The 21,901-nt window shown below is 34.9% G+C and overlaps 1 protein-coding gene across 4 annotated transcripts; it reads left to right on the forward strand.

Moving 5' to 3' along the window:
* The first annotated feature begins 838 nt into the window (after positions 1-838).
* Positions 839-21,754, forward strand: LOC130967401 (vacuolar protein sorting-associated protein 54, chloroplastic). 4 transcript variants are annotated; one of them, XM_057892238.1, is made up of 20 exons: positions 839-1,977; positions 2,300-2,362; positions 3,179-3,258; positions 4,728-4,845; positions 5,984-6,058; positions 10,338-10,494; positions 10,611-10,699; positions 12,079-12,332; positions 13,470-13,641; positions 13,744-13,827; positions 13,914-14,308; positions 14,564-14,720; positions 15,976-16,057; positions 16,184-16,263; positions 17,417-17,578; positions 18,681-18,748; positions 19,927-20,007; positions 20,095-20,349; positions 20,682-20,735; positions 21,163-21,754. In XM_057892238.1, exons 1-18 carry the CDS (start codon positions 1,105-1,107, stop codon positions 20,231-20,233), a joined length of 3,129 nt encoding a protein of 1,042 aa, XP_057748221.1. In that variant the 5' UTR covers positions 839-1,104; the 3' UTR covers positions 20,234-20,349; positions 20,682-20,735; positions 21,163-21,754. The 4 variants fall into 4 exon arrangements, with proteins under 4 accessions (XP_057748221.1, XP_057748223.1, XP_057748220.1 ...); XM_057892240.1 differs by having other exon boundaries at positions 20,685-20,735; XM_057892237.1 differs by lacking the exon at positions 20,682-20,735.
* Positions 21,755-21,901: the final 147 nt, after the last annotated feature.

A 21,901-nucleotide genomic window follows, 5' to 3' on the forward strand; every position in this document is an offset into this window, starting at 1 on the left:
AAATAAAAAAATAAAATCTGCACATAAACATACAAAAATAAGCCATTTACATAAAAAGACAGTTACATATAAATAGTGCATAAATATAAAAAAAAGTTATACTAATTTGTTTAGATTTAATTAGATAATTCATTTGATTACAAAATATTATTGATATTTTAATTCACATATACATATCAAAGAAAATATTAAATTATTGTCAAAAATAAACTTATTAAACATCTCTTCCATTTATGGTCCGCATGATTCTTGATTATACATAATTATCATTATAAATTTTAAATTTTATTGAATATTTATAAATTAAAGATGTAGGTAAAAATACTATTTATTATTCAAAATATCTTTTTTTTATGATTATATAATTTCTACAAGTATTATTTTTTAATAAATATTTACGATATATAATAAGTATAAACTAATTAATGAATGACTAAAATATAAAAATAATAATTAATTTAGTATAAAAACAAAATTAAAATAAATATTTATTATAAAAAATAATAAAATTTATATAATTATTTAGTTATAACTATTTCAATGAATTTAACTATTATTAATTCATTGTTTATTTAGTGTGATTGAATTTTTTTAATTTTTTAATTATTTAATAAAATATAATATTTAATTATTTAATATTTTTTGTTATATAGTTTTTCAGTCTTATTTAAAGAATATAAAATAATAAATTATATTTTATTAAATAATTGAAAAACAAATTTGAGAGTATTTTTGCTTGTGATTACTGGTTGCGTTATGAGAATTATCTCTCCATTTCATTTCCTTTCTTAATAATGTCTTTTATTTTCTTTTTAATTTTTTCTAGCACCATTTTGTTCCATTCGAGTTCATTGCTGTAAAGCAAGTAAACCGAGAACGACACCACCTCCATCTCTCTATCTCTCGCGCTCCCCTCTTGTTCCTCCTCGCAGATCCCAACCTCATTTCCGCCATCTCCCCCAACACACATTACCCAAATTCCAAACTGAAAAGAATTCGCGAACCTTCCACCGCACTCAACATTCAACAACTTCAACCAAAAGAAAAAAGAAGTGATGCCCCTCCTCACTCCCTGAATTAGAAAAAGAGAAGAGAGAATAAGCCATGGACTCCCCACCTTCCCAACATCACCAGTGGGGAAGGTCACCAACGGAATCTCCAAGCCATTCCCGGCACAACAGCCACGGCCACGGCCACAACAACCTTATTAGAACCTCTTCGTCTTCTTCACACCTCACCAAATCAAACTCCGGCAACATAAATTCTCTCTCCTCAATCCTCAACAACCCTCATGCGTCCGAAGCCAACGCCTCCTGGGTCGCCTGGTGGTCCTCCTCCACGGTCCTCGCCCCTCCCGACTTCGCCCCCATCGCCGCCACCAAAGCCGCCTCCGACATCACCCGATCCGACTTCAACACCTACCTTACCCCTATCTCCGAACCCTACCACCGCTTCGAGGACATCCGCAACCACGCTTCCAAGGAGATCGGGGATTTGTCGTCGTTGCCATCGTCGTCCTCGTTAGATGGTGGTGGTGGCGGTGGTGCTGGGGAGGCGCTCGTTGCGTGCCTGCGGGAGGTGCCGGCGCTTTACTTCAAGGAGGACTTCAGGCTGGAAGACGGGGCGACGTTCAAGGCCGCTTGCCCGTTCTCCGGCATGGCGGAGAATCTGGCGCTGCAGGAGAAGCTCTCGCACTATTTGGATGTGGTGGAGCTGCACCTGGTGAGGGAGATCTCGCTCCGGTCGAGCTCGTTCTTCGAGGCCCAGGGGCAGCTGCAGGACCTCAACGCAAAGATCGTTGAAGGATGCGCTCGGATTCGACAGCTTAAGGAAACGATTAGGCTCATCGATTCGGATCTGGTCGAGTCTGCTAGGCAGATTCAGGAGCTTAATGGCACCAGGACCAACCTCCTCGCCCTTCAACAGAAATTGAGGCTTATATTTTACGTCAACCAAGCTGTTTCTGCTCTTAAATTGGTACCATTTTGTTTCATTTTCGCTTTTTGAGTCCGATTTTTGGTTTTTAAGTAGTTTAGTTTTGGATGTGATCCGTTATTAGTTAGCCTGAATGGGAAAGACTGAAGATGAGGTTGGTGTTGTGCATGAGGTTGGTGTTGTGCATGTAAGAACTTTACGAAACAAGATATTAAATGGATCTTAGTTATAACGATAGTTGTCAAATGGGTTCTCTTAATTTCTCGCTGTTGTTTGGCTTTCATGTTTCCATCTTTCTTTACATGTCTGATATTGTTCAAGGCCGGAGATCACGTTTAAGTTAATATATTTTGCTGTGATGCAGCTTGTTGCATCTGCAGATTGTGCCGGGGCGCTAGATGTAACAGATGATTTGCAGCATTTGCTGGTATTCTTTAATCTATGAAATCTTGCTAATATTACTATTATTTCCTGCTTCATGACCTTGACTTTGGATTCATTCTTTTGTTTTCCCTTTTAAGAGCATTTCTGTTTGATCTGTCATGAGTTCAAGACTAAGGTCCTTAATCCTAGCTCATTATTTCGATTTTATTTTGAGCTTCACAGTAATCAATGCCTGAAACAGGTGTTCATTGCTTACTATAGGCAGCTTAACATACACAAGTTCTAAATTTCATTTATCCTGGGTACAATGTAGTACACTAGCTCGCATCCTCAACTTTTGGTTAGTCACTCCAATGGTTATTTCATGTGTATAATCTACTACCTTTTGACTTTTGTTTCTACATAACTCTGCATGTTAAAGATTATAGAGGGAAAAGTGATACCCTTCGCAGCGTTGAGATTACTATGAAGTTTCTGATGATTTGCTTTGATCAGTAATCACTAGATATGCATTTGTCTGAAATGCTAAGGCGCCAATTTATGTTGCTTTTCTTTTTGTGCACGCGTGTGTAAGCCCGCAACATGTTTAGACGCTAAAGTCCCAGTGGTTGACTAGTCGCGTGATACTATTATGCATTTTTGCATTTACTGGTTGCATTAAAACTGTGGTTTAAAGACTAGAAACTAATGCTTAGCTCATCTCGCTGGATTTAGAAAGTTCTCTTTGAAGTCTGTTTATTGCATGGCACAATGCCATTTTTATTATTTTTGTTCTACTATTTAACATCAGATGGCAATACATGATAATGGAGAACATTATACACTAATTTCTATCCTGTTCATTTCCTTCAACATCCAGGATGGAGATGAGCTGACTGGTCTGCATTGCTTTCGTCATCTTAGAGATCATGTAATAGGTTTTATAGAATCCATAAACAGGTACACCCACACCCTATGTGCTGAAATCTAAGTGACATATTATATGCTCGATTGCGTTTAGATTGATTGTGCAATTAACCTAAATTGAAAATTCATTTGAAAGCATTTTCTACTTCTTGACTTTAATGTTTGAAGAATGGTGTAATATTTTGGTTGTATGCAATTAATCATTCAGTTTATTATTATGACAATTAATCATTAAACATTAATAGAGTGAGCTGAGTGAAAGTCTAGAAGAATTAGAAACAATTAAGGTGATCTGCTAGGTAGTTATTGCAAGTGCCAGCTAGGATAGAATCCTCTAACTAACTTAAGCATGCAAAGACTATTCTACCCTTTGCACTAGCTTTCTGAACAAGCTTCTCCTCTATGTATATAAGCACAGATTCAGTGCTTCAGAAGTTGGTGATTCAGGATGAACATTTCCTTTTACTCTCTCTCTCACTTTGTCTCTTTCTCTCTTATCTCTCTTTCTCAAACACTATTAGTCATTCAAATTTGATTATAGCCAAGATTTAAGGTTCATTATGGCTGGGTTTGATGGTCTGGGTTATGCCTATCCCTATGAAAAATGAAATATAATAAGAGTAGGTAGTAGATGCAGAGTGTTTTGGTTGAACAGGAGTAAGTCTTAGAGACTTGATGGATGTGATATGATCATAATTCATGTATGTGGTAGTATTGCAATAATATCAGAGGAATATATTGCAAGGATGTGGTAGTAGGCCTAAATTGATATGAAATTCTTCTTACTATCCCCAAAAAAAATCATTTATTCAGATTTGGATAAACGAGAGTAGATATTCTTGATTTCTTGTTGCTTGGGAAAAGCAAATATCTGTATTAAAGATAGCTGAGGAGTAAGGAGTAGATGTTCATATCTGTGATTTCAAGGTTGTCCTTAACATGTTAAATTCATTTTTCATTTATTTAATTATTATTTTTTGGTACAAGAAAGAATATCCTTAAGACGGTGAAAAGAATGATACAAGGAAAAGGAGGATCCCAGCAAAATAACTAACTAAAGATTAGTGAAGCACACCTTCTCAATCTCCCATGTCAAAAGAGGGAAAGACCTCTGGAGATCTTGAGCTTTACACCATAAAGCCAAATGTCTGATTCTATCCTATAAAACTTGTTTATTTGAACTATTCCTCGTCAAGTAATTCCATTCCTTTTGTCTTGCTTTAAATATTCTAAACTCTTGCTTATATTATGATTGTTTTTTCTGACCATTGCTATTTTGAACTTTTAGTCTTGAGTTTTGTTATAGAATATATATTTAGCTAAATTGAATTATTCTATTTCATGAAATACAAAATATTATCTCAATATGAATTTAGCCGAATATGAATTCTGCATTTTTCTAATAAATGATTGGACAATTGTTTTGTTTAATAATATAATAAAGAGTAACAATAAAACCTTAACCGCACGAAATGCTTAATGATTTTTGTATATTTTTGTAGCATTCTTTCAGCAGAATTTATTCGAACTTCCATACATGATGCCTTGGAAACAGATGTGAGAATTTTATCCAAAGCCAAAGCAAGGGCTTCCCTTTCTGTGAATGGAAAAGATAATGAAGTAAGATTGTATTTTCATTTGCATTTACTTTATGCTTTTCTTTCTTCATACTTACATTGTCTTTCTTTATTCAATGACCCTTGTGCTGGAAATCTTTCAAACATTTAGTGGTATGCTATAATTGTGGGTATTATCTCCTAGATACAGGGGATTTATCAGCATATAGCCAAATGAGCTGCTTCTTTATGTAACTTGCCCAATGATCTTTAGATATAATATTACCTGATGGAGTTTGTATTTAAGTTAATACTTCACAACAAATAAAAATGTATGTTCATACTTGTAACTGCATCGAACTCTAAATTGCAACATACTTAAACATTTTCCATGTGGTGCATTGTTAAATGCGCTCACACATACATGCTGTTGTTCTCTTTGTTGTTTTACAGAAGAGGTGTATTATTATTCGGAAGTAGGGATGTGCGATTTGGATCAGGATAAGAAATTCACCTTAGAGGTGAAACAAAATCTGAAATAAGGCGTATGCCATTCATATAAATGATTGATATTCTCCAAAAAACAGATTTCCCGTGAATGGAGAAATTTCTTCACATACACTAGAAAATTGCCAAACAGATCTTTTTATGTCGAGCACCCACTTTGCACTGCAGAGATTAACTGGGCTACTCTTTCTGATTAGACCTGCACATAAAATGTCATTATTTTCATCAAAGCTATTAAGGAGCTGTGTCCTGAGTTTAGAGGAATGTTGGGGAGTTCGAAATGGGTTTGATGATTAGGAGATTCAGTATCCTCCATTTTCATGTATTATTTTCTGTCTTAATAGTACTCTTTTTATTTTGAATTTGATAAACTAATTTGGAGAATAACAAAAGAATCCAAGATGAAATTATTCAGTTTGTGTTGGAATGTAAATGAGTTGAATAAAGTAAAAATTCAAAGGCACCTTGATGTTTTATTTATATAATTTTAATTGTTTCATGTTATAGCAGTTAGCTTGGGCCACTCTAAATTTCACATAATATAAAGTTTTATAATTTATAGTGAGTTCATTGTTGTTTTACCTTATGTTATTCTTGTCTCTACTTTTTTTCCTTCTAAAATTATTGTTCTGTGTGAACTGTTGTTTCTATTGAGGTTGCTGTTTGTGATCTAACCTCTAGATGTATTTCACCAGGTAAAGTTGGAAGAAGAAGAAACTACTAATCTCAAAGATCGTCTTCTTCCTACTGTAATTGGATTGCTTAGAACAGTGAGTAACATAACTGTATTTACTCCTCAGAAAATTGTTTATATTAATTGATTTTCTGTATTTCATTTGGCTGTTATTGTGTAGAGTGCTTTTCCCTTTTGTAAATTTTAAGACTTGTTGTCCGTTAGCACTAGGAGGAGTTCATATTGCCTATGTTCAATTAATCGAAGATATAAGCAGCAAACGGGAAAGGAAAAAAAAAAATCAAAGAATGCATCATGGTTGTATGTGAACGAATTTAGGCCGTAACATATTTTCTTATAGCTGTAGGCTCCAATAGTAGCTTTGAGTTGTTACTTTATTTTTGGATGTGCTTATTGAACATATACAATAGGCACTACCTTGGGGGGTACTTTTTCTTGATGGTATATGCCTATTTGGGGAGTGAGACAGGAAATAGATTGGAAGTTAAGAGCGATGGAGAAAAGCTTTGCATGCACATGACTTTTTTTGTTGGTTTAAAGTTAGATGGAGGAGAAAGATGCGCTAATTTTTTTGTTGGAGGTGAATATTGAAGATCATTCCATTCCAAAGGTCTTACCCATAGAGGTAAAAAACCTTGAGGTCATATGAAATTAAAGGAAAAATAGGGGAAGAGGATTCAAGCTTTGTTGTTGATGTCATAGAAGAGTGCTTGAGGTGTTTTTCTGCAATTGGAAATCGCAATGCAAGCGCATAGAAAAACTTACCTAGAATCCATAAGACCTACAATGTTGTATGCGACTGTATGTCTGGAAGTAAGCGTGGGTTTGGTTGGTGGATGTGTCTACCCAAGACACAGACATGGTGGTACACGTTCCTTGTTTGGTTAGTAAGACACAATTCTGATAGACACGGGAAGACACAAAGGCACATAAAGACACAAAATTTGTGTATAGCGCTGAGGGGTGGAACACTGATGTTGAGACATAGACGCAATGTTTTTAACATTTATTTTCCAAAATTACCCTTCAAATTCTTCTCCTTCCTCCCTCTTCTTTCATCCCTTCTACTCCCAAAACAGAGTTTAACCTCTCATCTTCTCTTCTTGCCACTCAGGCCACCGCTGCTCTCCTCTCATTGTGCCACCAGCCTGCTGTCGCCTCTCTTCCTCCTTTCCTTCCATCCAAATCACTGCCACCTCTCCTCTCGTGGTGCTACCAGACCGCCACCGCCTTTCTTCCACCTTGACCACTGCCTTTCCTCTCTTTCTTCCACCCAGACCACCGCTACCACCCCCATCCCTTCTCCCTTTTCTCCTCCCTCGCTTCTTTTTGGCTCTTCACGGTTGCTGCCGTCACCCTTTGCCGTCGTTGCCTCTGTTTCACATCTTCTCGACGATCCAGATGCGTGCACCGTTCTCCCTTCTGTCATCATATTTCCAGATCCGTTCATCGTTCTCCCACGCACCGTGTTTCCAGATCAGTTCTCCCTTCGGTCACCATATTTCCAGATCCGTTCTCCCTTCTGTCACCATTTTTTTGTATAATTTAATTTTTATTTGTTTGAATTTTGGTTAAGTTTTGTTAAAATAATTTTATATTGATTTTGTTGGATTGAAATTTTTTTAATTGGTATTTGTTTGATTAAATTTGTTATTTAGTTTTAGATTGTTAATGGTGGTTGTTTTTGGTTGAAATGGTGGCTGATTGTTAATGATGGTGGTTTGGTTGAGATGGTGGCTGTGTAGTGGTGGTACTGATAATAGTTTGTAAGGGTAATATTGAAATTTAACAAGATTGTGATTTTGTCTTCTGTCTTGTACTTGTATACCAAACAAGTTTAAAAATTTGTGTCTTGTTGTGTCTATGTCTTTAGTGTCTATGTCTTTATATCTATATTTTAAAGAATACACAAAAATGCAGCCTAAAAAAGCCTATGATGCTGACTCAGGACATGATACAACATGGGACACACAGACATGCTAATTTTAATTTTTTGTTAGATACGGGCATATGACATATATAAAATATAAAGAATTTTTTAGATAGATTATAATAATATATTGATTTTTATTGATATTAAAGTATAAACTAACTTTTTAAAATATTTTGTCATTTTTAATTATGTGAAGCATTTTAGCCTTTTTTATTAATAATTAATAATACGTACTATTTCTAAAATTCATTTCAAGCATATTGACCAAGAATAAGGTTGCACATGTTGACATGTAAGTATTTTTTATTTTTTATTAAAACATAGTTAGAAATGGAAGACATGCGTGCCAGGTAAGTGTTGTTTTCGAAATGTGTCGGACATGTAGACACGACAACTCAAGGGAGTGTCCGATTTTCATAGGTAAAAGCTAAACAGAACAAAAGTCAATGTTGCTGACAAGAAACTTTTCGGTTTGATGTGGTCTATTAAGTATCTAAGGAAAGTGGGAAACTACACTTTAAAAGCTAGCTGATAAGGGAGAAGAACCACTCTCCTTATATACGTCATCAAGCATCCCATATTATCCGATTTTTTACTTTGAGCACCCCATAATATCCAAGTCCCTAACAATACACCACCCCTGGAGAGCCGACGTCCACGACGGCTTCACTCTACCAACTCTGACCCAACGGTAGCCACTTTGCTACCGGCTATCAGTATTCGGTATTCACCTCAATCCAGCCTATAGGTAGCCCTTTCCATGGCACCAACAACCACGCTCCGATACCATTGTTAAGTTTCTAAGGAAAGTGGGAAACCACACCTCAAAAGCTAGCTAATAAGGTGGAAGAACCACTCTCCTTATATACAACATCAAGCATCCCATACCGACGTGGGACTTTTAACACCTCATAATACCCAAGTACCTAACATGGTCCCATTAATAAAAGTAGGATTTGAAATGATGGCAAAGGGAAGAAAGTGGAAGGTAGCACTTATTTTGGAAAAGATAATGTCACGCTTCAGGGGGTTATGGTCATGTGTAAAGAAGGAAACCAAAAGTACTATAGACAAACCTATTGAAAAATAATTTCAAGTTTTAACCTATTGAAAATAATTTCGAGTGGTTGTCTATAGACATACTTTATAACAGGACACAAACTTCGTTTGATCCATAAAGTTGACCGGATCCTACTGGGTAAATGGTTTGTTGGAATAAAAGAATTAGTAGTGGAATGCTTGATTTGGACAGCTTTGCTCAACAGAATTATAACCAATGACATTTTGTTGGTTGAAGGCCAAACGAGGCTTGCCCCCTAATGTGTGTGTTATGTATGGAGCAAATAAATTAAGCATGCATCACGTCTGTTTTTACATTAGAACACTTCATTTTGCTTCATTGTTATGTTGGGTGTGTCCTGCAACCCTGTTTCCATTTCTCTTGACTTGATTTGCTGGTTTGTGAGTAAGAAAAAAGCAATATCTTTGGCTATGTGTAGTATCAGGCATTGTTTGGAGTGTAATTTGTGAATCTTAAATGATATGTATTTCAGACCAGCAAGTTATGTGGGATAAGATTAAACATTTGACCTCTGTTTGGTGTGAAACTTTTGGAGGCTTTCCCCATCACACATATTGAGAGACTGGAAAGCTATACTACACAGACAACTTTTTCTTTTGTTTGTTTTTTCACTTTTGTAAGAGGATCTCTTATCCTCCCATCTTGTATTATTCATTCTGTCTTGGTGATATTCTTCTAAAGTATTGATTACAGGATTTTATTGTTTCACACACTTCATGAGGAGTGAGTAGCTGCTTCTCCAACCCAACCCCCCCCCCCCCCCCCCCCCCCCCAAAAAAAACCCCTAATATTCCTAATATATTTCAGCCTCATAGATTTTACAATACAGGGAATGAGGCACGTATTTTTACCCCTTTTTTTTCATTCACTCTTGTTCTTCTGGTTAGAGCTGTTTGTCGAACTTCATGGTTGGATGTGTTTTAGCTCTGTCGGTATTTCTTTATGCAGGATTATGCATCTTTGCTTTTAGCCGACCCCAACTAGTGGGATAAGGCTTTGTTATTGTTTGTTGTATGCATCTTTTCTTTAATATTCTTTTATGACATGACTTTGCTTTTCTTAGAAATATTGTTTTGGGATTAAAAAAAAGGGAATTTCATTAAGATGAGAAGTATAATACAAATTGGTTATAAGGGTTCCCCTATACAAAAGCAAGAAAAAACAAAAGATTTATCTATAAAGCACAGTTTTTCAGTCTCCAACATGTTTAAGATGGAAAGTCCCTTAAAAATATCACGAGCTTTACATTAAATAGCTTTTCTGAGAAATATCACTTTAATTATTAATGCTATCTCTGTAAACTACTCCGTTAAATTGGTTAAATGAGTCCTTTATTTGTAGGCTAAACTTCCCTCTGTTCTGAGGATCTATCGGGATACTCTAACTACTGATATGAAGAGTGCTATTAAGACTGCTGTTGCTGAGTTGCTTCCGGTTCTTGTTGCACGAGGTTCAGATTTAGAGTTCTTTTCTGGAGACAGAGCTGTAGATGCAGATGGTGAGATCTTTAACGTAGATCATGTTCTATTGTGAGAGGATACATTCTTTTTTTCACCCCATCATATTCTAGGTTCTATACTACTATCAACCTTCCAATGTTAAATAATGATTCAGGTGGTGGTGCATCACTTGCTAGCAAGTTGAGGAGCCTATCATCTGATTGCTTTGTGCATCTTCTTAGTGCTATTTTCATGATAGTAGAGGTAAGTTTTACTTGACCTGTTTCGCCCATCTACATTCTACCCTAGAATTCTTGCATATTTTGAAATGTTTACATCTAATAATTTATATTAACTGAAAAATTTATGTGGATCTATGATCTGTTGCTGCTATTGCAAGAACATATGTACAATGATCCACAAACAGATATGGACTCCTTGACTGCAAAATTAGCTTTGCAAATTGAAATAGTATCTTCTTGTTTGGTTTAAATTATTTATTAAATGGATGTCAGCTTGCTTTGGCACTGTTCAGTTTCTGTTGTCTGTTGGTATATTTGATTCTGACTTTGATCTTTTTCCTTCTTACTTGGAGTTGGGGCTGCACTCGTGTTCATATTGTGGTTGTTTTAATTTGGTTGCCACATCTATGAGATTGGATTGCTTTGTTACTGCCTGACTTACTTTTTGTCAGCTGATGTATTTTGCTCTGTGCTTTAGTTGATATCTTGTTCCCCACTTTTCTTCATGAAGTTAAACAGATGTGCTAGGTAGGTCCAGTTTTTGACAAGATTATGTATCTCATTTGGTACGACCCCTGCTAGGAAGATGTGTTATTTATAAACTCAAGATGCTTGCCTACTTAGGGTTTATTAAATGTTAGTTGTTTTGAATTACAGATAACAGATTTCATAAATAGAAAATATTTTAATAGATATAGTTTCATGTTTAGAACATTTAATATAAATTATGTTTAGATAGTAAAGTAGAAAAATGTTTGATTTAATATTTTACTAAAATTAATATAAATCAATATTTAATATATATTTTCTTTTTATCTATTATGATGAAAAGTATAAGTAAAAAAGATTAAAGTATATAAGAGAAATAGAACATTATATATTTGTTAAAATAAAAATAATTTCTAAAAGTATTAATTATGAATAACAAATAAGATTTGGTATAATGAGGTTTTCATATCATAAAATAAAAATCACGAACTTTTGTAATGATTATGAATCTTAATCATGAGTCATAAATATATAGTTACTGAATTACGACAGTTTAAAATTATAATTAAAAAACTAAGGTATTTTTTTCCTTCCAATTTTCACTCGAGACTTAAATTATTAGTGATAATGGTATGATAGCATCAATCTTTTCATAAAGTCGTCATAACAACACCCAAGCCTCATTTCACTAGGTTGATGCAGCTACATAGATCCAACCACATCTTAGTTCCGTGTTTGAAAACTGTCTATGGAGTTACCATTTAAATGCCCTATATCATTAACTGATTGATGGATGAATGCAGAACCCATGGGATGCTTTCTTAGATTTAGTTAATCATATGCTAGAAATTTCATCTGTTACATCTGCTATTAAGAGATGTAATAAGATCTTTTTCCATTTAGTGATTGCAGGCACATTTAGTGCGGGCGGCTGAAGTGAAAAGGGCCATTGAATGGATTTTGAACAACCGTGATGGTCATTATGCTGCTGATTCTGTTGCTGCTGCAATTGCTCATGGTGCTGCGGCTGCAGAAACACCGAATGAAAGCGAAGTTCACAGTCATACATTATTGTCACATTCACCACGACGAAATGGTGCAAGGGGTTCGTTTCAGGGAAGAGTAGTTGATGCTGCAAGCTCTGCAAACATGTCAAAAAATTTCAGGTTAAATCTGGTCTCTTGATATTATAGGCTTGTTGAAAAATCTTTTCTTTTCTAGGTCCCTTTCCAGTCCTTTTAAGTTGCAAATTCAGGTGCTATTTGGAAATGAGGCACCTGAATTTCACAATTCAATAGATTGAACGAAATTTTTTATTAAGATGAAGAGAGGACCACCCTTGGAAGACAAACTTTTCTGTCTCAACATATATCAGAGAGAAACCAATAAAAAAAAATTATTAAATTTAGACCTTTGGAAAGTCTTAATCTTGCCATAAGGTTTACTTGTTTTCTGCCATTAATTAAAAATATCTGAATTACCTCCACCCAATATTCAATTAGTGGCATAGATTGCAATTGTGAGAACAATTTGGTTCCTTTTCTCAGTACCAGCATTCCTATCCTTCAGGGTAAATCCAATACTCGTCATACTAGGCTTGCACATGTTTGGAGGAGGCCTTTAGAGGCTCTAGCAAGGAGAGTGGTTCAGATGGAGGGTAGTCCTAAAGCTAGATATTGAGGGAGAATTAAGAAAACCATAGTGGAGATTATTAAAAGAGATATGTACAAATTTATCAATGGTTCAAACATAAATATGATTTATGATATAGCACTATGAGCCTTTTGATCCGCGTAGCTAGCTCATCTGGTGGGATAAAGCTTAATTGTTTCTTTTTGTGCAAGTAAGCAAGTTGTGATCTATATTGCTCAAGATTCGTGATATCAAAGTGCATTATATAATAAAAAATGTTATGCTGGCATTGGAATTTTTTAGCTAAATTGAGTGTGCACTATGTTATTTATGTGCAAGAACAATTGCTTTGATTGCCATAACAATAACATCAGTATGCTCTTTGATCTCAAATGTTTTTTATCTTCATATTATGCATTTTATTAATCATTAGTTGTCTTAGAGGTGCTCAGGTGCCTCAAGATTCAGATTAACTGCTGAATTTTTTTTTACTGTTCCTTATGGAACTTAATGAATGTCTTCTAAAAAGAGAACATGATGCTGAATTCACTGGCTAATTCCTACACTTGTTGACATAAAAGAAAGATGGAATTAGATATAATGCACTATTAGATATATTTCATTTGCCGTGTAATTTGTCCGATGTTCTCATAGAATTTGGTCCTAAACAGAGCTGATGTATTGCGAGAAAACGCAGAAGCTGTATTTGCAGCATGTGATGCTGCTCATGGAAGATGGGCAAAGCTTCTTGGGGTCCGTGCTGTTCTCCATCCAAGGCTGAAATTGCAGGAGTTTCTGAACATATATAACATCACCCAGGAATTCATTACTGCTACAGAAAAAGTACTTATTTTCCTATTGCTTTGAAGCTTAAGATTAGAAATTATGTTATTTAGAAATTGTTATTTTCTATCCATCTTGTAATTCCCATGCTCAATTTAACAGGTTGGTGGAAGATTGGGATACAGCATCCGTGGGACACTGCAGTCTCAGGCCAAAGCCTTTGTTGATTTCCAGCATGAATCTCGGGTTAGTTTCAACTCTGTTATTTTCATGTTTTATCATGAATATTCTCAGTTTCTACTTGCTTCTAATAGTTGCTTCTTTGCAATCAGATGACAAAAATTAGGGCAGTGCTTGACCAAGAAACATGGGTGGAGATAGATATTCCAGATGAATTTCAATCCATTATCAAAGTGGTTTTTTCATCTGACGCATTGCATTCTGAGAACCTTAATGAATCTGAGGATGTTAATTCAACTAGTTACAAAGATGTTCTGCCAACATCAGACACTGGACAGTCAAATGCTGAACAACCTGAGGAGCAGAGTAATTCCACTGAATTGGCTACTACTGAATTAGATAACACTAAAGCCCAGGCTGATTCAATTGAAAGTAGAGCTAATAGTAAAATTTCATCAGCACAAAGTAAAAATACAGAGAAAGATCATAAAAAATCTGCATCTCAGGCTCTTTACTACAAAGGTGTTGGTTATCACATGGTAAACTGGTTAGTTATGTTTTTACTTCTCCATTTTGTGCTCCTCCCGGTCCTTTTTCCTTTTCTTGCAGTTCTCCCATAATAAGCATTTCTATGTACACTTGATTATTTAATTGTTTCAATATACTTCTATAGTTCTATGTGTTTACTCTTATTTGATGTTGCCTATCTGCATGGTCCACCTCTACTTTTATGATTTGTTTGTGTCTTTTTGATTGGTATGCCAGCTTGTCAATTAAACTACATTACTTGCTTTTGCTCTAGTGGCTTAATATTGCTGAAGATGCTGTCAGAGTACATTGATATGAACAACCTGTTGCCGTCACTTTCTTCAGAAGTTGTACATCGTGTGGTAGAAATTTTGAAATTTTTCAACACACGAACTTGTCAACTTGTGCTTGGGGCTGGTGCTATGCAGGTGGTACTAATATTATTCTCTGAACTGTTATTACCTATTAGATATATCACTATATTTTATAATGTATTCAGCAGTTTGCTTTCCCAATTCTTGCACTGATTGTGAGATGTGAGATAAGGTAGCATTTGGTTATTTTCGCAGCACATGTACAAACTCTATAGCTAGTAACCAAACCTAACTCATTCAAAATGTTTTAGATTATAGCTTCAGATCTTGATTTGACTCCAAGATTCCAACTGTATCTCACTTTATTACTTTTTTTCACACTTCCTCACTAGAGATAAGAATCAGTTTGGTCTACGAGTTTTCACTCAGTATCAGTTTGGTCTTAAACATAGTCATTTTGATTCCTGAGTTCTATAAGTGTGAATCAAGTTGATCCTTCTGTCACCAATCTAATTAATTGAATGCGTACCTAGTTAGATGCCACTGTGGTAGTTTAACAGCTAGCTCATATAACACTATAGCACTAAAGGTGTTGAGCTCAATTTGGTCTCTTCAGGGATTTCTTTTGGTCTTACAGTGGACTAAATTTCATACTTCTGCATGATTCAATTTAGTACTTCAAAGGACCAAATTGAGTCTCATACCTTTAGTGCAATGTCAGCTAGCTCTTAGATTGCCACAATGGCAGTTAATTATACATATAAGTATTTTGTTAACTAGATTGGTCAAAGTAGCAATTTCATTTATGTTTAAAAACTCAAGAGACCAAACTGATTATTGAGGGAAAGCTCTCTAGGATACTTGACAGTGACAATAAATTACATGGTTCTGTCTGATTTGACTGCAGGTTGTTGTCTTACATGGACAATTGTTCTAAACCAGCTTATTTTATCCTCATAGTGTTGTCCGGCCTTTTATCTACAAGCATAAATATACATGCTTCCCTTGCAAAACTTGAACTAGGTTTCAGGATTCAACTTGTTCATTAATCAACTTACCTAAGGGTGCATATACTTTCATTGTTTCAGCTTGTGTATTGTTTCACACTGGAAAAACTGTAAGACTTTTGAGTGTTAGTGATAAGATTAGAACTGTTGGGTGTCTAATGTTGGATATCATTTTGTTTAACCGAATGCCGAGTATGTGCTACTCCAATTATGTCAAAAGTTAGAACAGTCCCTAGAATTTTTGTTTCTTCTCCACTTCTTCTTGATCAAGTATTTATCCTTCTGATGGACTGTCTTCATTCCATTTCATTTTCCTGTTAGTATTGTCATTTTTCAGGCTCTTCAATTTTCTAATTTGTGTGCAGGTGTCTGGTTTGAAGTCCATCACTTCGAAACATCTGGCATTGGCAAGTCAAGTCATTAGTTTTACCCATGCTATTATTCCTGGTACTAATGGATGCACTTAACTATTGTTTTTAATGAAAATTTCCCTAATATGTTGGTTTCACAAGATTTTATTAAATAGGTTTTATGTGTTCTGATATGGTCTCTGTTCTTCATTTCTGGCATAAGAAATTCGGCATATTCTTTTTCTAAAAGTACCGGAGACTAGAAAAGCCTTATTGCTTTCGGAGATTGATCGAGTTGCTCAGGTACATGCTTAGTCTTTATTCAATCAGTGCTTATCTACTGGATTTTTGAAGTGAGTTTTATTGTTGCTGCATGTTGATGAAAGTTCATGCTTAAGCAATTCTGAGTCTGGTGAAAAACTTCCCTGTACTCTGGTTTCAAAAAGTGTCTATTTTTAGAAGTGTTATTAGGTATCAAATAAGTGTCCATTGAAAAAAGTAACTCTATTAAATGAGTGTGAGATAGTGTGTAAGTAGAAAGAGAATCTGGGTATTAAAAAAGAAGAGTTAATAAGGGTAATTTCATATAATTAATTTATCAATTTAATTACACCCAGGTATTTCTAATAATTATCTTAATTCAGGCAAGTAATTTTAACTGGACACTTATTTGGGACCAAAGAGGGGTAATTAAATAAGTGAAACATTTTTCATTTCATCGCTCTTTCACAGATTCCCTATTTCATTTATTGCACTAAAAGAATCCCTATTTTCATTCCTAAGTATGGAAAGATAATTGTTGAAGTCGAAGGAAAGAAATGCCAGAGGTACAAAGGATGAAAAATCAATGGTTCTATACCTCAACAGTGATCCATTGGGATCCCTATTTCTTTTTAGTTTCTGTCATGGAAAGAGTCTTGTTGTTTCTTCTTAGTTTTATTTTTCCCTTTATTCATAATTGTGTCTCGTTTAATATATTTATGGATGAAAGAGTTTGTTTCTATTTCATTTTGGTTGCAAGAAGACTTCAAGAACTGTCAATAATATTTTGTAACAGAAGAAGTACAGGGACAATTTAGGCATTAATTCAGGTGTAGTAAAAGGACAGGTAGGCGGGGGCCAGTGCTTAACAGATTGAGCAAAGTGTGAATAGATGATGGCAGATGGCAGAGAGTCAGTACAGAGTATGTGAATGAGGTCAATAGGAAGAAATATATATAGAATGAGGATTGGGATTTTAAATAGGTCATTTCTGAGAATTGGCTCGGGAGAGCAGAGCTGCTATAGTGCTCTATCTTCCCTCTGCTTGTTGCCAAATTTTCTGAATTTCCTTCCCTTGTAGCTGAGATCCAGCTACAAGTGTTAATAATACAAACTTTTCTTCCTATTTCTTTGTGGTCTCTTACACATTGATTTTCCATTTTGTGTGGTTTCTTTCCCCTCTTTTTCCATCCAGGATTATAAAGTTCACAGAGATGAAATACATTCCAAATTAGTTCAGATAATGCGAGAGAGATTACTGGTCCATTTGCGTGGGTTGCCTCAAATTGTTGAGAGTTGGAATAGACCTGAGGATACTGATCCCCAGCCTAGTCAGTTTGCCAAGTCTCTTACAAAGGTAAATACAATGTAATTAATTAGAGTGATTGTGCTTTGCATCTGATTTTTCTACTTGTTCAATGTTTTGGTATCCTTTTTCTCTCTCTCTCTCTCTCTCCCCTTATCATGGTATATCTTCCGGTTAATCTGCATGCATAAAGCTTCTTCACCTTATACATTGTCTGTGTTCCTTCTTGATATTATTTGTAACTCTATGCTCAATTAATCATGGTTCTTAAAACTGAAACAAATTGTCTGGTCTGACCAGTTGTACTGGGAATTGGTTGGGTACCTGGGCCAGGCATGCCTAAAAAATCTTGATTTAAATGGAAACCATCATTTAAAAGGGAAAACTGGCTGAAAACCAGTTAATTGGCCAAACCTAAAAAATTGAGAGTTAACTACTTCATTTTGATAAAGATGGCCAAACATACTTTGGTTTGGCCAAGCTTACAAATAATAATAATAAAAAAATTATTTCACTCTGGTTAAAGTAATAAATCATTAAACTAGTGCTTTGTGGCTTGTTTGGCTTAATATCTGGTCCAATTTTCAGAACCTTGCTATTTTCAGTTATTAATTTATTATTGTTAGATCAGTTCTCTGTCAAATTTTCTTGGAGCACGGAAAGGGGTAATGAGGGGGTGAATATGCAAACAAAAAGATCTTTATTATTCTCTAGAGTGTGGAGATCAAAGAAAATAGTGATATATTTGTGCTGAAAATGTTAATGTGGAGATAACTTCTCAAGATTGTTGAAGAATTTGCATAAACATAGCTGCTCTGCACAAATGAACTTAGGCTGGAACTGCCCTGGAGTTTTTGCTATTAAGATTTTATTTGGTTGTGATTCTTCTTTTTTTCTTTTAAAGAATTTTTTATTTATTAAAAGGATAAAGAAGGAAGCTATTGTCCAACAGAACTTTGTTACTGGTTGAATCTGCTGAACTTTTGAGACATTTAGAAAGATAAATCCAGAACAAATAGCAACTTCATGTGCTTGTAGGTTATACTTTGGATTTATTTGATGGCATAGGGTGATTTAAAATTGAGTATATCATAATTTAACTCGGGTTGTAACAACGCAATGTCTTATTTGAACCATTTTTCCCCTTTCTTAGGAAGTTGGATACCTCCAACGTGTTCTGTCTCGTACTTTGCATGAAGATGATGTTCAAGCAATCTTCAGGTATGAACCTCAGAAATCTCTACAAGAATATTACAACTTTAGGAGCAACTAACCACTTGACACAACTTTTGGATTTATCCAAATGCTTGAGCTCTTAATAATTGTTTCTTGACTTGCTTGCTTGTGTCTAGAAAACAATTAACCCCTGGTACTTACAATGTTGTCAATCCACAAGAATTCCTTTTGGTAACTTTCTGAACAAATATTTTACCGGGCAGAAAGAATTACAGAAGCACATCCCAAAGGCATGATATAATGATCACACATAATGCAGTGGTGGGCATTAGTATCAATTGCCATCTTAATTTGTTTTTGATAACATATAATGTTATATCTTTATTACTTTCTTTTCTTAGTTTGTTTTCATTTTCATATTATTTTGGTCTGTTATGTGGAAGGTTCATCTACATGTATTGCGACTGTTGTGCTGTTACAGATTTTGGATTTGTAATTGTATTGTTTTATATGATTTGTTTATGACATTGTGTACAAGGTTGTCAAATAGCTGTTATCGCAGCAATAGCGTTATAGCTAATTGACAACCTTGTGTAAGAACCTGGTACAACAACAACAAAGCCTTATATCATTTGGTGGGGTCGATTATATAAATTAAATGACACCATTTTGCTATGTGATGTATCATGTTTGTAGTTATTACATTTATGATTAAATTTCTCTTGACACTTAGTTTTCCTTCTACACCTAACCACAGGTCTATCTACTATCTGCTCTACCATGTTGATAAAAGAAAGGAATAGAATAGTATAGGTAGTGACAAGGGTATAGATTCAAGGAGATATAGAATGATATCAGTGTGACATCACTCTATTTCCCAGGATAGTATTATTCATGAAAGAAAGGTAGAAGAAGGGCAGTATTTCGAGAGGCTTCCACTCTCCTATGGATCTGTCCTAGTACAAAATCCCTGAATGAGCTAGTCTAATTCTCATTTTCCCTCTTATACTCACTCCCATCGCTATCTCATTCTCACCTTCCCAACATATCCATACTTTCTATTTCTCTTCCCCTTGACTATATACAAGGTTCCTAACATATTGCTTTTGTATTATTTTTCTGGCTGCAAATGAAAGTGTTCCTGATTTGTTAACTCAAGAAAAAGTGATAACTACAAAGCCATCATATGAATTCTTTCACCCCTGAAATTTTCTATCTTTCAGGCAAGTTGTCGTCATATTTCACTCACAAATTTCGGAAGCATTTTCGAAATTTGATATAACCACCTCCCAAGCACAGAATAGGTAACTTATGATTTGGAACTACAGTTTTAAGATTCCATTAAAAATATGGTGATTTAATTTACGTTTCTTAACATTTCTCCATGTCAGGCTCCAACGAGATATCAAACATATTCTTCAATGTATACGGTCTTTACCAACGGGCGACTTGAGTAAATCAGATACCCCAAATTGGGGGCAGCTGGATGAATTCATGGTGCAAAAATTTGGGACTGATGCTGTTCAGTAAAAGAAATTGTAAAGTAGCAACTCAATTGGTTATGTTGGAAGGCTAACATACTTTGGAGGATGTGGGGGTGATGTTAACCTTCTTCACTCTGCATTTTTGTGTAACACTAAGTTGAGGTAATACCATCACTAGATTTTGTTTAGTTATATGCAAATGAATCCTTTATCATCTTTCATCATTTAATGTTGGATTGGCGCCAGTCCATGTATGGGATTGAATTGTACATAGGGATGAAATAGCTATGCTTTTCTTGTCATGATACTGTGTGGTATTTGTTGCAAGAGATATTTGCCTAATTTCATTAAATGCTCTTTTTGACAAGAACTACATGACTAACGGTTTTGTAACCAATATGTAATCAACATAAAATAAATAAATAAATAAATAGAAGAGAGAAACACACACATGAATACCAACTAACAAAATATGCTCTTTCTTTTTTGTGAAGGAGGGTCTGGAGGGAGAGTAAAGATGGGGTTGTTGGCCATACGATGGTTAAAAGGTGGTTGGTCGCCTATTTTTTTTTTAACAAATTATAACTGCTTGAAAAATTACACATTGAAATGAAACAAAAAATCATGGTGACCAACTATATAACCCCTTGCTGCTGGTTTGGTTGACTGGTATCTAACGTTTTTTACTATTCCCCTTAAAAAAATTAATAAATAAGAGATTTAGGTTAGACAGGGATATAATAATAACAAAAATCATTTAAACTCCCCTTTTTTTAGTGTATTCCTTTTTTTTTTTCTCTGCTTTTGTTTTTTTGGTGTCGATAAGAGACATGATACTATAGGAAGCAGAAAGTAAATTGGTTTTTCATAAGTATGACAATCCAATGGTAGATGAATCGCTCTACTCGATTATATTAATTGTCTGAGAATTGTGACAAGCATTCCAATAGTTGTTTTTATGGTGTTTTATTTCAGGCCTTCGGTTGGTCCTCATAGATATACAAATTAATATATTATTTCTGAGCATTGTGCAGCCGTGATTGGTCGCTTAAGGCAGAAGTTTTGTAGCAGTCACTGTTGATATTCAATTATTGGTTTGTCTCTATAATTGTAATGTTATGTTGAAAATAGATATTTGATTTAGTGAATGAATCGTCCCCTTCAGCTTTCTTTCATTTCATTCACGAATATACAATACATCCATCAATATGTATACAATTCAACAAATCTGTAGTCACGTACCAATTCGTGTGTTGTTAAAATGGGATGTGTGCATATTTCGAGGTTCCTAAATGATAACTGATAAAATAAAGATTTCCTGATGCTTATTCAAGCAAGAAAACTCACGGAATATCAGACTGCATATTAAGAGTTATGAACGGAAGCCATTAGCAGGAAGTTAGGGGACAGGTGTTCATACATTTTCTTTAATTTAACCAATTTGGTGCCTTCGAACTTTGTAAGAGCTTACGTTTTATGAACTCTAATGTAAAGAGGTTTTTGTTTTTAATTTGTATTATATTATTTAAAACGGAAAAGTTTTACATTCATGTAAAAATTTTATGGATGTTATCCAAGTTCTTTTTACTCCACCCCACACACACTGGTTTGTGTGACGCGCCTAATCCTAATGCATATAACTTAATCCTTATTTTGCGTCACTAACTTTTCTCAACGTAAATCTTTCCATATAGCGTTAACCTTTTTCGCGTTC

Source organism: Arachis stenosperma, chromosome 3, assembly GCF_014773155.1.
Source record: "Arachis stenosperma cultivar V10309 chromosome 3, arast.V10309.gnm1.PFL2, whole genome shotgun sequence".
NCBI classification, from domain to species: domain Eukaryota; kingdom Viridiplantae; phylum Streptophyta; class Magnoliopsida; order Fabales; family Fabaceae; genus Arachis; species Arachis stenosperma.

What these genes read in the sequence shown, in the direction of transcription:
- LOC130967401 (XM_057892238.1), top strand. Translation starts at nt 1,105, where the DNA reads ATGGACTCCCCACCTTCCCAACATCACCAGTGGGGAAGGTCACCAACG. An exon ending in AGATTGATCGAGTTGCTCAG is followed by an intron (nt 16,264 to 17,416) that starts GTACATGCTTAG and finishes TTTTCCATCCAG; the next exon opens with GATTATAAAGTTCACAGAGA. An exon ending in TTGCCAAGTCTCTTACAAAG is followed by an intron (nt 17,579 to 18,680) that starts GTAAATACAATG and finishes CCCCTTTCTTAG; the next exon opens with GAAGTTGGATACCTCCAACG.